Source organism: Cetorhinus maximus, chromosome 6 (genome assembly GCF_964194155.1).
Source record: "Cetorhinus maximus chromosome 6, sCetMax3.hap1.1, whole genome shotgun sequence".
Classification (NCBI taxonomy): domain Eukaryota; kingdom Metazoa; phylum Chordata; class Chondrichthyes; order Lamniformes; family Cetorhinidae; genus Cetorhinus; species Cetorhinus maximus.
Genome location: NC_135884.1, coordinates 123,817,825 through 123,833,611, shown reverse-complemented (window position 1 = coordinate 123,833,611; position 15,787 = coordinate 123,817,825). Strand labels below are relative to the sequence as shown.

Genomic DNA, 15,787 nt, shown 5'->3' with positions numbered 1-15,787 from the left:
CGTTCAACATTTAAGTATAATCTATAACAATCGAACCCACCTAACACCACCTTCTGATCTGAACTAGATATTGTAGATTTTGTATGTACCTTCACATGTACTTCTCCAATCTTTCAGTGGAGGAACTTAAAATCACATCAATGAGACAAAGTTAGATATAAATTGTTTCGCTACTTTATTTTTAAACAGAGCAAGCGAACATAGAGTAACCGTAATAAATACACCTCACTAACTGCAGTCAATTTATACTTTCCCTCCTCGAACATTTGAAAAAAGTTAATAAACCACATGCCCTATTCTTTTCATGAGCTGGTTGTCTCCTTTTTGACAGCTTTTAGTTATGAAGCTGATCATCTTATTTCTTCAAACTTCAGGTTCAGACCTGCATCTCAGGCTCTTATTTAAAACCTGACTGACGGTCCAAGTGTTTCTTTTCTCATTTTCTCTTGGTGTTCCTAACAAGTGGGAGGGCCGTTCTCTGTTCCCTTCCCTATTCAGTGATTGTCCCTACAACTGGCAGCCTCTTCTCCCATCCTTGGGGAGTAGGTTTAAATAAACCATCTCTTGCTACTTTTAAAATAATGGAACAGAGTCTGAATTAATGACAAAACATGTTGGAAATACTCAGCAGGTCTGGCAGCATCTGTGGAGAGAGAAACAGAGTTAACGTTTTGAGTTGAATATGACTCTCGAGTCTCATTTTCGACTCAAAACACTAACTCTATTTCTCGCTCCACAGATGCTGCAAGACTGAGATTTCCAGTACCTTGTTTTTTTCTTTCAGATTTCCAGCATCTATTGTATTCCACTTCTATTCTGGCTTAACACCTTGTGCTGAGTCAACCTACTCTCAATGCCTCAGTTTGAAGTAGATCATGGTCTGCAACATTCCATATTCTGGCTTCAATGCACATCTCTAATGTCTAGTCCAGTATCAAATAGACCATAAGACATAGGAGCAGAAATTAGGCCATTCGGCCCATCGAATCTGCTCTGCCATCAATCTTGGCTGATAAGTTTCTCAACCCCATTCTCCTGCCTTCTCCCCGTAACCTTTGATCCCCTTACCAATCAAGAACCTATCTATCTCGGTCTTACATACACTCAATGACCTGGCCTCCACAGCCTTCTGTGGCAATGAATTCCATAGATTCACCACTCTCTGGCTAAAGAAGTTTCTCCTCATCTCTGTTCTAAAAGGTTTTCCCTTTACTCTGAGGATGTGCCCTCGGGTCCTAGTCTCTCCTACTAATGGAAACATCTTCCCCACGTCCACTCTATCCAGGCCTTTCAGTATTCTGTAAGTTTCAATCAGATCCCCCCTCATCCTTCTAAACTCCATCGAGTATAGACCCAGAGTCCTCAAACGTTCCTCATATGTTAAGCCTTTCATTCCTGGGATCATTCTCGTGAACCTCCTCTGGACCCTCTCCAGGGCCAGCACATCCTTCCTGAGATAGGGGGCCCAAAATTGCTCACAATATTCTAAATGTGGACTGACCAGAGCTTAGAAAGCCTCAGCAGCACATCCCTGCTTTTATATTCTAGTCCTCTTGAAATAAATGCCAACATTGCATTTGCCTTCCTAACTACCAACTCAACCTGCAAGTTAACCTTAAGAGAATCCTGGACTAGGACTCCCAAGTCCCTTTGCACTCCAGATTTCTGAATTCTCTCCCCATTTAGAAAATAGTCTATGCCTCTATTCTTCCTACCAAAGTGCATGACCTCACACTTCCCCACGTTGTATTCCATCTACCACTTCTTTGCCCATTCTCCTAACCTGTCCAAATCCTTCTGCAGCCTCCCCGCCTCCTCAATACTACCTGTCCCTCCACCTATCTTTGTATCATCTGCAAACTTAGCCAGGATGCCCTCAGTTCCTTCATCTAGATCACTAATGTATAAAGTGAAAAGTTGTGGTCCCAACACTGACCCCTGCGGAACTCCACTAGTCACCGGCCGCCATCCTGAGAAGGACCCCCTTATCCCCACTCTCTGTTTCCTGACAGACAGCCAATCTTCTATCCATGCTAGTACCTTGCCTCTAACACCATGGGCTCTTATCTTACTGAGCAGCCTCCTGTGCGGCACCTTGTCAAAGGCCTTCAAGTCCAAGTAGATAACATCCATTGGCTCTCCTTTGTCTAACCTACTCATTACCTCCTCAAAGAATTCTAACAGATTTGTCAGGCATGACCTCCCCTTGATGAAACCATGCTGACTTTGCCCGATTTTACCATGCACTTCCAAGTATTCTGAAATCTCATCCTTAATAATGGACTCTAAAATCTTACCAACGACCAAGGTCAGGCCAATCGGCCTGTAATTTCCCATCTTTTGCCTCACTCCCTTCTTAAACAGGGGGTTACATTAGCGATTTTCCAGTCCTCTGGGACCCTCCCTGGCTCCAGTGATTCCTGAAAGATCACCACTAACGCCTCCACTATCTCTTCAGCTATCTCTTTCAGAACTCTGGGGTATAATCCATCTGGTCCAGGTGATTTATCCACCTTCAGACCTTTTAGTTTTCCTAGCACCTTCTCCTTGGTAATGGCCACCACACTCACCTCTGCCCCCCCCCGACTCTCTTGAACTTTGGGGATGTCACTCGTGTCTTCCACAGTGAAGACTGACGCAAAGTACCCATTCAGTTCCAGCCATTTCTTTGTTCCCCACTACTACTTCTCCAGCGTCATTTTCCAGCGGCCCAATGTCCACTTTTGCCTCTCTCTTACCCTTTATATATCTAAAAAAAACTCTTGCAATCTTCTTTTATATTACTGGCTAGTTTAACCTCATATTTACTCTTCTCCCTCCTTATTTCTTTTTTAGTTGTCCTCTGTTGGGCTTTGTAGGCTTCCCAATCCCCTGGTTTTCCACTGCTCTTCGCCGCAGATAGATCATTTGTCTCAGTGGCTTCATTCTGTGGCTTTTTAAATCTTTGTGAACCACTTTGTTTTAAAACACAATTCTAACATAACTCTCATCCATTTCCTGTCCATCAAAAAATGGTCACAAATACCAAAATGTGACAAGTTACATTGAGCATGTGGTAGTTGAGATTGGGTTGCCAAATATAGCTGCACATATTTTTGAAGGTTTCATCACATGATCTCTGATCTCCAACTGCCCTACCTGTCAGACAGCCTTTCAACACCCTATTTCCAATATTTTGGTTTAACACTAGTTAAACAAAAATATCCAGAAAATGAGAATAAAAACAATTTTCTTAATGACCATGTAAATTTTCTCCTGGATTGCTCTACAGGTGTGCCCACGAGATTAATTTTGAGTTCCTGGAGATTCAAAGATAACCTTGGAAAGTTGGCAACCCTAATTTGAATGCATGTGGTTTATATGTTAAAATATCTTTCTGGTGCATTTCCATATTTGATGTTTGCAGTATAATTTCCATAATTTTGTACAGCACCTTTAATTTAGGAGATCATCCAATGTGCTTCAGAGAAGCTTGGGGTGGGTGGGGGGGAGGGGGGGTTTGAAATAAGCATTGTGTACCACTGAATAACCGAAAAATAGTTATGTCCATCATTAGTTTCATTTCTTTCAGTGCATGCAGTGCAATTTATTCACCTTTCTAATAAAATATATATGGGTGCATCAGTTATTTCACTCATGTTGCATTCTCCCCTTGTACCCAAGATTCCCTTCTTAACGGTATTATGTTGTGCACTTTAAAGATTGTTCTAAACTGTGGATATTGGAAATGATTATTTTTTTTCTAAAGGTTTCTTTGATAACAGGAACTCACCCACAGACTCCTCCTCCCCAGAGTAATCCAACACAATGCTCAATTTGTTCCTACTTGGTGCACACTGAAGACAGGATCTAAACTGAAACATTACACACAAGTGTTTGCATATTGAGCCACTCAATGTGAACCAGAAATAGAAAACAAGATTTAAAGGAACATTAATTCACCTCCTACCTAAAGATCAATTTATCTGTTATTGTTAATATGAAGTAGGTTCAATCAATCCAGTCTTAATGGATTCAACTTCTTTCAACTTGTGGTTAGAAAAAAACGGCAGCGCAGCACACTGCTGACAAGTAATAGGGGGTCTTTGTGATTGGTATCACGGGGTCAGGTACAATATTCCCTATAAGGTGCCCCATGCATGGTCGCACAGCAATCTTGAACGTACCACAAATTAGGAATAAACAGACTGCTCAAAAGCAAACTCGAGCATCAAACCCCAATGGCAAAAGCACGAGTGACTCGAGAGTTTGGGCACAAGTGCAACTGTGATTGGAGGATCAGTGTACTCAAGCGGGAAGTGGTATGTGTGTCCGGATATGAATAGCATGTGGCGAGAAGGGCAAACAACAAGGCGCCACACATGGTTTCAGAACTGGAGGAGAGACTGAGCTTCAGAAGGTGAGAGAACTCTGGATTTAATCAAACAAGGTTTGCTGGAGAACACTTGGGTCAGCCAGTGAGAGAGGAGCTGAGTCAGCTGAAAGTGATTGGGCCCACGGAGCGTCTGGATAACAGCCCTGTATTACAACGAGACTCGAGAGTGTTCCTGTTCAGTAGCTCTCAATGCCCAAGGCTCAACCTGTCCGAAAAGGCCCACAGCCACTAAATAACAACAACTTACAATTATATATCACCCTTAACATGTTCCAAGGTGCTTCACCGGGGCATTATGGAACAAAATTTGACACTGATGCACTTAAAGAGCTGTTAGGTCAGGTGACCAAAAGCTTGGTCGAACAGAAAGGTTTACAGGAGTGACTTGAAAGGTGGAAAGAGAGGCAGAGCGATAAAGGGAGGAGATTCAAGAGCATAGGGACAAGTCCAGGCTTGTCCAACCTGTGGCCTGCAGGCTGGATTGTAGCCCGCGAAGCAATTCTCTGTGGCCCCCAGAGCCCTCTTCAAAATACCAGTAAGACAGGCAAGTAAAGTTGAAGATTCTGCAAGGGAGTGCTCCTCCAATCACAGGCTGTTCCTTTCCCACAATTGAGCTCATCAGCACTAAATGTGGGAGAGAAACAGGCTGTGATTGGAGTAGCAGTGGACACCAGTAGCGGTGAGATGCTGTGAAAATACAGAGGTTTTGGGCTGCCAGGGCCGTGGGGGAAGGGGAGGCCGCTAGGGCCGCGGGGGGAGGAGAGGCTGCCAGGGCCGGGGGGGGGAGGAGAGGCTGCCAGGACCGCGGGGGAAGGAGGGGCCGCGGAAAGGAGGGGCTGCCATGGGCCTTGCGGGAAGCAGAGAATGCGAGGGCCACGAGGAAGGAGAGGCTGTGGGGTCCATGGGGGACGGAGAGACTACAAGGGCCACAAGGAAGAAGAGACTGCCAGGACCTAGCAGTGAGATGCTGGCTGCAAGGACCGGCGGTGAGACACTATGGAGCCCGGGTTCAGGGGTGGGGGAAGCTCTGGCTGGTGTGTGTGAGTGTTTGAGAATGAGAGAGAGAGTGTGTGTGAGAGAGAGAGACACAGACAGAATGTGAGAGAGAGAAAGAGAGAGAATGAGTGTGCGCTCGCGCGAGATGGAGAGAATGAGTGTGCGTGCGTGAGAGGGAGAGAGGGAGAGAGTGAGTGCGCACGCGCAAGGGAAGAGAATGAGTGCGCGCGCGCAAGGGAAGAGAATGAGTGCGCGCGCGCAAGGGAAGAGAATGAGTGCGCGCGCGCAAGGGAAGAGAATGAGTGCGCGCGCAAGGGAAGAGAATGAGTGCGCGCGCGCAAGGGAAGAGAATGAGTGCGCGCGCGCAAGGGAAGAGAACGAGTGCGCGCGCGCAAGGGAAGAGAACGAGTGCGCGCGCGCAAGGGAAGAGAACGAGTGCGCTTGCGTGCAAGGGAAGAGAACGAGTGCGCTTGCGCGTGCGAGAGGGGGAGAGAACGAGTGCGCTTGCGCGTGCGAGAGGGGGAGAGAACGAGTGCGCGCGCGCGTGCGAGAGGGGGAGAGAACGAGTGCGTGCGCGCGTGCGAGAGGGGGAGAGAACGAGTGCGCGCGCGGGTGCGAGAGGGGGAGAGAACGAGTGCGCGCGCACGTGCGAGGGGGGAGAGAACGAGTGCGCGCGCGCGAGGGGGGAAAGAACGAGTGCGCGCGCGCGTGCGAGAGGGGGAGAGAACGAGTGCGCGCGCGCGAGAGGGGGAGAGAACGAGTGCGCGCGCGCCCGCGAGAGGGGGAGAGAACGAGTGCGCGCGCGCGAGAGGGGGAGAGAACGAGTGCGCGCGCGCCCGCGAGAGGGGGAGAGAACGAGTGCGCGCGCGAGAGGGGGAGAGAACGAGTGCGCGCGCGAGAGGGGGAGAGAACGAGTGCGCGCGCGAGAGGGGGAGAGAACGAGTGCGCGCGCGAGAGGGGGAGAGAACGAGTGCGCGCGCGAGAGGGGGAGAGAACGAGTGCGCGCGCGAGAGGGGGAGAGAACGAGTGCGCGCGCGAGAGGGGGAGAGAACGAGTGCGCGCGCGAGAGGGGGAGAGAACGAGTGCGCGCGCGAGAGGGGGAGAGAACGAGTGCGCGCGCGAGAGGGGGAAAGAACGAGTGCGCGCGCGAGAGGGGGAAAGAACGAGTGCGCGCGCGAGAGGGGGAAAGAATGAGTGCGCGTGCGCGTGCGAGAGGGGGAGAGAACGAGTGCTCGCGCGCGTGCGAGAGGGGGAGAGAATGAGTGCGAGAGAGGGAGAGAATGAGTGCGCGCGTGCGAGAGGAGAGAATTAGTGTGCGCGGAAGGGAGAGAATGAGCGCGCGTGCGAGGGAGAGAATGAGTGAGTGCGCGGGTGCGAGAGAGAGAGAGAATGAGTGTGCGAGCGAGAGGGAGAGAATGAGTGCGCGCGTGAGAGAGAGGGAGAGAATGAGTGCGCGTGCGCGAGAGAGGGAGAGAATGAGTGCACGCGCGCGTGCAAGAGAGGGAGAGAATAAGTGCGCGCACGCGTGCGAGAGAGGGAGAGAATGAGTGCGCGCGTGCGAGATAGGGAGAGAATGAGCGCGCGTGCGAGGGAGAGAATGACAGCGCGCGTGCGTGCGAGGGAGAGAATGAGTGCATGTGCGAGAGAGGGAGAGAATGAGCGCGCATGCGAGGGAGAGAATGAGCACACGTGCGCAAGAGGGAGAGAACGAGCGCGCGCGAGAGGGAGAGAATGAGCGCGCGCCTCAGGGGAGAGAATGAGTTCGCGCGCGCGAGAGAGGGAGAGAATGGCTGCGCGCGCAAGAGGGGGAGAGAGTGTATGCGCGAGAGAGGGAGAGAATGAGTGCGAATGAGAATGAGAGAAGAGGGTGTGTGTAGGAGAGAAGTGCGTGGGAGAGAATTGAGTGAATGCATGGGAGAGAATTGAGTGTGTGTGAGAGAGAGAGGGAGTCTGTGTGTGTGTGTGAGAGAGAGAATGTATGCATGTGAGAGAGAGTTTGTGTGTGTACACATACAAGCACGCACAAGCCAGGCACAGACATTCTGACCCTCTCACACTCTAACGGTCATCTTTATTAATTACTCTTTTGTTAATTTTATCAATTTATTGCTTTGACATTGCTTTATTTTTACTCTCCTGGCAGCGCAAGCTCTTAATTCAGGAAAGTAGAGCTAACAGTTCAGGAGTAGAATGTGTGAGGAAGATGGAATGGGATGGATGTTAAGGAGGGTAGAATGAGATGTCTGCGGTGAGGTAGTACAACCCATTTAAGAAGAGGAAGAATGCAACTACTTGGCAGAGAGATAGAATGGGATGCATGGTAAAATGGGACCAGTGAGAGGAGAGGCAGAATGGGATCAGTGAGCGGAAATGCGATGGTGTAGTGGTATTGTTACTGGACTAGTAATCCAATGACCCAGGGTAATGCTCTGAGGAAAAAAATGTTCTGATGAAGAGTCATACGGACTTGAAACGTTAACTCTGTCTTCCTCTCTACAGATGCTGTCAGACCTGCTGAGTTTTTCCAGCTATTTTTGTTTTTGTGTTGTTAACGCTCTGAGGGCCCAGGTTCAAATCCTGCCTCGGCAGATGGTGGAATTTGACTTCAATAAAAATCTGGAATTAAAGAGTCTAATGATGACCGTGATGACCATTGTTGATTTCTGTAAAAATCTATCTGGTTCACTGATGCCCTTTAGAGAAGGAAATCTGCTGTCCTTACCTGGTCTGGCCTACATGTGGCTCCAGACCCATGCTGTGGTTGACTCTTAATGCCCTCTGAACTAGAGCAACGAGAGGTAGGTAATAAATGCTGGCCTTGCCAGCGATGCCCACATCCCATGAATGAATAAAAAAAAAGAATGGGACCAGTGAGAGGTGAGGCAGAATGGGACCAGTGAGAGGGCAGGCAGAATGTGATCAGTAGAGAGGAGAGGGAAAATGGGATGTGAGAAGGGAATGAGAATGTCAGAGGAAAGGCAGAATGGGATCAGTAAGAGAGGGGGCAGATTGGGACCAGTGAGAGGGCAGGCAGAATAGGATCAACTTTACAACAATTCAGTAACTTTTAAAACGTAAGCTGCCCATGACAAAAATGTAGCGCTTAAAGAACTTTGAAGCCCACCTAGTACAAAGAAAACTTCGAAGGAACTTTGGTTGGTGGACTTGGACTTGGGATTGGGGAGAGGTTGGAGTCTCTGGGGTGGTGCCAGGTGTCGGGGATTTCAGTACCAGGAGCAGCGCCAATTGGGATGCTGGTCGTGGTCAGTACTTTTTTTTATATTTACACTATGTTTAGGGATGGTTTTCCAGCTTTGTGCTGGCTGCCTCAGGGGAAACCAAAGTTGGAGGTGGGATCTGAAGCATCCTTTACTTGCAAAGCAACAGGGTTAATGCCTTATTCAGGCATAGTTAAACAATGTCTCTTGTTTGTCCTTACCAAAAATGGTGAGCGGCATATTTCAGGTTGGAGGTGTATGCATGTTTCCTGCCTAGGCTATATGGCCCAATTTAACCCCAAGGTGTGTCTGGGAAAATAATAGAAATTGTAAATGATGCATGGTTTTCCGTATTTATTGCTGGAGTTGATGAAGACATTAGTGGAAGTAATGTGAATGACAATAAGGAAAAGGTTTCTGTTTTGAAAGTCTCACGGATTGCTCTTGCAGTTGCAACAGATCCCTAGAGGACTTTTCTCAATTTATTTTGCATTCTAATCACCTGCATCTGCTATCTCATATTTATCATCCTGTTGCTGGTTCTCAAGATGGATAGTTGTTTCAATGACTACAAGACAACTAACTTATACACCACCTTTAACGCAGTAAAACATCCCAAGGCACTTCACAGGAATGTTATCAAATAAAATTTCACACTGAGCCACATTAGGAGATATGAGGATGAGTGACCAAAAGCTTGTTTTGTTCAAAGAGGTATGTTTAAGGAGCATCTTCGAAGAGGAGAGAGAGGCAGGTGAAGGGTTCTCAAAATTCCCACATTTTTCATATCATCAACAAGGATCTGACTTTTGGACTTTTAAACTGCTGAGTTGAGTGTAAAACCCTGCAGACAGGAGGCTGGGCCCATGAAGACCTGGGGCTGGACATGCCCGGGCTTGTTGAGTGCACTGTGGATAGTTTTGCCTGAGACCAAACAACGAGAGGAGACAGAATACGCATTCTTCCCTTTTAAAACAATCAATTCAGAGAAAGACTTCATCTTACACTAAACTAAAGCCCAACAAAATCTTGCATAAATAATCACTACTAACTACTAAGGCAGGAAGGCACAATCAATGCAATTATGTGAACCCATCAATACTCCACACATACAATGGCTTTCAGTTCAAAACTAGTTACGGGGGCAGGAAGACAATGATAAACATCATGCGAGCCCATTAAAAACAACGAGACAACAATCACTGGGGGAAGCCCTCCAAAATCAAACAAAGAACTAACCTTGATTTGGATTCCGATAAGAAATTCGAAAGACAGTATAACTGGCCCAGTCAGTTACGAAGGGGAAAGAGAGAGAAACCAGCTAGCAGGAGGGTGGGGAGTTTTTGAGACGGTTGAAACGGAGTTTAAGCAAGGAGACCTGGAGGTTTGCAGGCCCGCAGGCAACACCACGGCGAGTGGCATGGGGTGGCAGGCTCAACCGAAGACAACAAGGCCGCAACGGCAGCCCTCCACGAAGATCGACCACCCACAACTGCGTCCTCCACTCAACTGAAGAACCTTTGCAGATTCCACAGACCAGGACCACGTGGGGACGGCAGGCCCCAGAGGACACAAAGAGCGTACCCCAAAACTACAACCGGCTTACCTGGCTGGATTTCAAACTGTCAAGGAACCCTGGGTTGGTGAGCATGATCCCTGACCTCTCCTAGTTCAATTTAGTTAGGTTTTGGGGGTGGGACAAGGGTAAGGAGATTGGTAGTGTGATTTTCCCTCACTATGCCGTGTGTTCCCCATTCTTAACTAAGTGTACTTTGTAAATCTGTATAATCTCAGTATAATCCTAATGTTATAAGTTCATTTGTGACTTCAATAAACACAGTCTTTTTCTTGCACCAAAACCAGTTGTCTGCTGCACTTTGTCACAACCCCCAAATAAGTCCAAGGTCTAGAACCCAGGGAGTGGGATCGATTTGAACCGCTTAGAAGTCAGAGGTGAAACTAACACACACTACCACAGCCCACACAGGAAGGTTTAGGAAGGGAATCCCAGAAGTTTGGACCGAGGCAGTTGAAAGTGCCCTGTGATTGTGGGTGTAATTTAAATCAAGGGGTGCAGAAAAGGCCAAAATTGAAAAAGTGCAGGGATCTTGAAGGCTTGTAGGAGGCTTGATGCAGGAGGGTAAAAAGATAGGGAGGAGTTTTAAAACAAGGATAGGGATTTTAAAATCATGGCCTTGCTTGACGAAGAGCCAATTTAGATCAGCAAGCATATTGTGATGGGTGAATAGGATTTAATGCAAGTTAGGGTACAGGCAGCAGAATTGTGGATGGGTTCAAATTTATGGAGATGGAAGATAGGGAGCATTTGCATTTCCAACAAAACCAATAATGCATAGAACAAAATTAAGAATATTAACCAGAAAACACAAACAAAAAACTTTTTTTGATGAACAACGTACATACTTTTAAGAGGACTGCTTGAGTGTGCTAGGCCTCCAAGCATCTGATGTGCCCATATAAAAACGGTGTGCAGCTATATATTGGAGAGAATCCAACTATCTCCCCTTGACATTCAACGGCATTACCATCCCTGAATCCCCCATTATCAACATCCTGGAGGTCACCATTGATCAGAAACTGAACTGGACTAGCCATATAAATACTGTGGCTATAAGAGCAGATCACAGACTAAGAATTCTGCAGTGAATAACTGATGTCTTGACTCCCCAAACCCTGTCCAAGGCACAAGTCAGGAGTGGAATACTCTCAATTTGACTGGATGAATGCAGCTCCAAAAATACTCAAGAAGCTAAACACCATTCAAGACAAAGCAGCCCGCTTAATTGGCACCCCATCTACCACTTTAAACATTCACTCCCTCCACCACTGACACAGAGTGGCAGCAGTTTGTACCATCTACAAGATGCACTGCAGCAACTCACCAAGACGTCTTCGACAACACCTTCCAAACCCACAACCTCTACCAGCTAGAAGGACAAGGGCAGCAGATCCATGGGAACACCACCACCGGCAAGTTCCCCTCCAAGTCACACATCATCTTGACTTGGAACTATATTGCTGTTGCTTCACTGCCGCTGAATCAAAATCCTGGAATTCCCTTCCTAACAGCACTATGGGTTTACTTACACCACATGAGCTGCAGCATTTCAAGAAGACAGCTCACCACCACCTTCTCAAGGGCATTAAATGTTGGCCAAACCAACGGCCTCCACATCCCATGAAAGAATAAAAAAGCTGTGGTAAAAATGGGGCATGGTCAAAGTAGTCTCCTTTAGTTCAGATGTATTCAGTTCAAAATGCATTTTACTTTGGAGAATATCTGCTGGTAGAGCAGATAGTTAAGGGCTAAATAAGATTAAGACTTGATAGATGAAATAATCATATTCTGTCTCAAACTCTTTGTGTGGTAGGACAGCCACAGCCAATGGATCCTTGTGTTGTTAATTATCATGGAAGAGAATAGTCCACTTTGCCAAAAGATGAATCATCCCTACTCTATATACAATTACCATTGTTGCAATGCTGCCCTCTAATGAACTACAGAATAAAAATAAATCCTGATATGTGTATGCATGAAAATGTACAATATAAAATCTAAGATACTTTTGCATGTTTTCACAATCGATATCCAATTTTACTTCGCTACTACTTAAACAAAAATAATTCTTAATGCATTGGGGTACATTCATCGATCCTGCACCTTCGATGTGTTTTCTTTAACTGTGATACCATCGGAAAATTACCACAACAGAGCTGCAGCCTGACTCTTCCTTCCTATACACTATATATTGTTAACATCATTATGCTCAGGATAATTCTCCTTTGTTACAAATTTATCAGTCCATCTGCATTAGTCATAAAATGCAAATGAAAATGATAGATTGGTAGATGATCACTGTGAAATTAATTGTATAATGGTACAATTGTATAATTAGCTAATAATTAAAAACAGCAATTCATTCTAAACATATCTTTTGTCAGTTGGGGAATGAGGGATATGGATGAAGGAAAGTGGCTGTTCAGTTAAGTATTGTGTAAATCGTGGTTTAATTGATACATTAAAAATCAAAATATTCATTTCTGCTTTTAAAATTAAAGGTGCTACTCTTTTTCTTTGCAGTTTTCTCAGTGTTGATGGCTTTCAATGCCAGATGCATATACTGAAAGTGGAAATTGTACTGAGGGTTCCCACCTCCAATATAGAGCAACAGCATTCTGCACCATTAACAGTGGGGTATTGTGTGGACCTTGTCTGGCACATTAAACATAGGCCTTGGGAGGAGCAGGATGGGAGGTGGGAAAAACAAGCAGAACAAGGGAATGGGTTGAGGCAGCGCTAACTGAGCCCTATGAATGTTGACAGCAATTTGTAATGCTGATAGTTGTCAAGCATGAAGGACCATACATAGTAATGACCCATCCCACGTAAAAGTCAACCCCTGGATTTTTGTCAAAAAAAAATTCATTTTTCATATATCTCATGTGTAAGTTGACCCTGACTTGTAGCCAAAAAATCCAAACTTTTTGTACTTATCACCCACTCGCTGCTGGAGTCAAACTTGACCTGGTGGAAACCCATTCATTGATAGAATCATAAAATAGCACAGCATTGAAGGCAGCTGTTCAGCTCCTCATGTCTGCACACATCAACAAGTGATTCAAGGCTACCACTTCACTGGTGCGCACTGAGTTCCCGCGCATCCTGCTCTCTAATATGGCAACATGGTATCAAGAAGGAACAGCATATACACAGCCCAGTTTAAACTTGAAGTCGCTGAAATTGCACAGCAGACAAATAATTGTGCAGCGGCTCGAGAATTCAAGATATCAGAGAAGAACGTTAGAAATTGGAGGAAGGTCTCTACGCAACTTAGCCAGTTGCCTAAGAATAAGTGTGCTAACAGAGGAAAGCTTAGCATGTGGCCTCTGTTGGAAAACGAAGCTGCAAAATACAATGAAAATCACCAGAATGGACTCTCAGTTTCTCAAGGATCAATCCAAAGCTTCGCCCTGAAACAAGCAAGAAAATTAGGCATTGCAGAGTTCAAAGCCACCATCGATGGTATACCAGTTTTACAAAAAAAAACAAATTTGTACAGCAACAGAAGGCCAAGATTTCTCAGCGTATCCCAACAGAACTTGATGATAGGCTTAATGTACTTCAGTGGGTTTATAATCAAACATCAACAAAAGAATGGATACAGATTGCCCTATATTGGGAACATGGGTGAGACTCCAATGAATTTTGACATGCCAGCCAGTCAAACGGTGAGCAAAGTTGGAGAGAAAAAGAGTGTTAGCGAAGGTAACTGGCCATGTAAAGAGTAGATTCAACATTCTGCTGTCGTATTTGTCTGACGGGACAAAGCTTAAGCCAATGGTGATATTCAAGAGAAAAACCCTCCCAAAACAGCAATTCCCTAAAGAAGTAGTCATCCACATTCATGATAAAGGATGGCTGGATAAGGTGGCTTGAAAATATGGCTGAAGAAAGTTTGGAGTTTCTGACCAGGAGGATTACGGAAAGAAAAACGTCTTCTCATCTGGGACATGTTCAGATCACACTTTGTCGATGTTGTTGTTGCTGAAATTAGATCACATAACAGTGATTCCCAGTGATCGAACCAGCCTCAAGCCCTTCAAGGATAGCATGAGAAAAAGTGGAATTACTTTATGATCAGAGGAGAGAAGATATTCACCAAGGGAGGCAGCATTTGGGCTCCGACATTAGCAACCCTGTGTGAATGGGTTGCGGATGCTGGGATGAAATCAAAATGGAGATTATCATCAAGTTATTCAAGAAATGTGGTATATCCAATGCACTTGGGCACAGAAGATGATTATTTGTGGATGGTGTTGATGACCCATATGATGATGCCATTCAAGGAGTATATGGGACAGGTTACTTGGTTCTGAAGATGAGGAGGAGGGTGATTTTTATGGATTTAACACATGTTCAGTGCATGCTTCGGCTGCTAAGTAATATTCTTTTCTGTGCTTTGAAAAAAATGAATGAAATTGCACAAATTTGCATATATGGCATTTGTTTTTGATGAATTTAGTGTACACAAATTAATGTCTGTCTCCATGGAGATTATTACTTGTAAATAAAAATTAAATAATAAAAGTAGATTTTAATCTCCTTTTGCGCTTCATTTGGGGGTGCAGTTAGCGGAAACAATCTCCAACCTGGCAACGCTGCGATAGTGAGATGATGGGAGAGGGTGGATTTCAACCCCTAGTGTAGAAGTCGGGTTTCTAAGACTAAATTTTTGCCAAAATGCAGGAGGCCGACTTTTACCTGAGTATATATGGTAATATCACTCATAAAAATTGTAAAACTGCAAATACATTAGTTTCCTTAGATGAAATGTTTCTGTTAAGAAATAAACTTTCATAGAAAATTATTGAGCTAAACAAAAAAAATGCAGCTAAAACATCATTGCAGACAATTAAGCAGAATGCACAAAGTAAATTACAAGCACTGGCAGCTTTCTGTGGAAAGATGTAGTGTTATCAAGTGGATTATCATTCACACATTAAAATCACTTTTAAAATTCCTACATTCTTCTTGAAAATTAAATTTAATATAGGATAATAAAATGACTGCATCATCACTTCATATTATGCTTATGTTCTATTTTGTTTAGTAATTGAGATATTACATTAAGAGGATGCAATGCCACAAGAAATATGCTTGGAATCATTTCATTGAAATATTTATGAAGCTTACAATGAGGTTAACAAACATTTATTGACATGGCGTTAACCATCATGATAATCTGACTTCCTTACTAAAAACTGCCTTTGTTTAATTACCACTTTTCAAAAATAGTTGCAATACACCAAATTCACTGCAGTAATATTGGACCATCTAACTTGCCAGAGTGCTCTAAAATAGCAAATATATATGTGGGGATATTTGTCAAATAAGTAAATCAAAATCATCTTACAAAGGCACTTACCTGGCCATCTTGGCTAACATGTACCTGGTGTATTTGAAGATTGCCCTATATGTAAAGAAATGAATAAAAAAATACATTACTTAGTTTAATAGTCTTTTCATCTTGCAGTTTACTCCATTCATCAACTTGGTGTTTGCTTTCTCCTTCAGATATTCATTTGAAGGCCCTTAGTTCACTGGATAAATGTATTTGGTATCGAGGCAGCAACCTAATCTTTCAAAATGAGTGACAACGCATCCCTTGTGCACATT

General features: G+C 44.9%; 1 protein-coding gene across 4 annotated transcripts in view; it reads right to left on the bottom strand.

Annotated features, from left to right (window-relative positions):
• banp (BTG3 associated nuclear protein) overlaps positions 1-15,787 on the bottom strand; it is a 280,409-nt gene that overhangs the window by 84,976 nt on the left and 179,646 nt on the right. For all 4 annotated transcript variants that reach the window (XR_013576944.1, XM_078544429.1, XM_078544430.1 and 1 more), the window contains one exon: positions 15,537-15,581. Coding sequence is in view for 3 of the 4 variants with exons in the window: in XM_078544429.1 (XP_078400555.1) it covers positions 15,537-15,581 (45 nt within the window). In the remaining variant the exon portion in view is untranslated. The remainder of the gene's footprint in view (positions 1-15,536; positions 15,582-15,787) is intronic.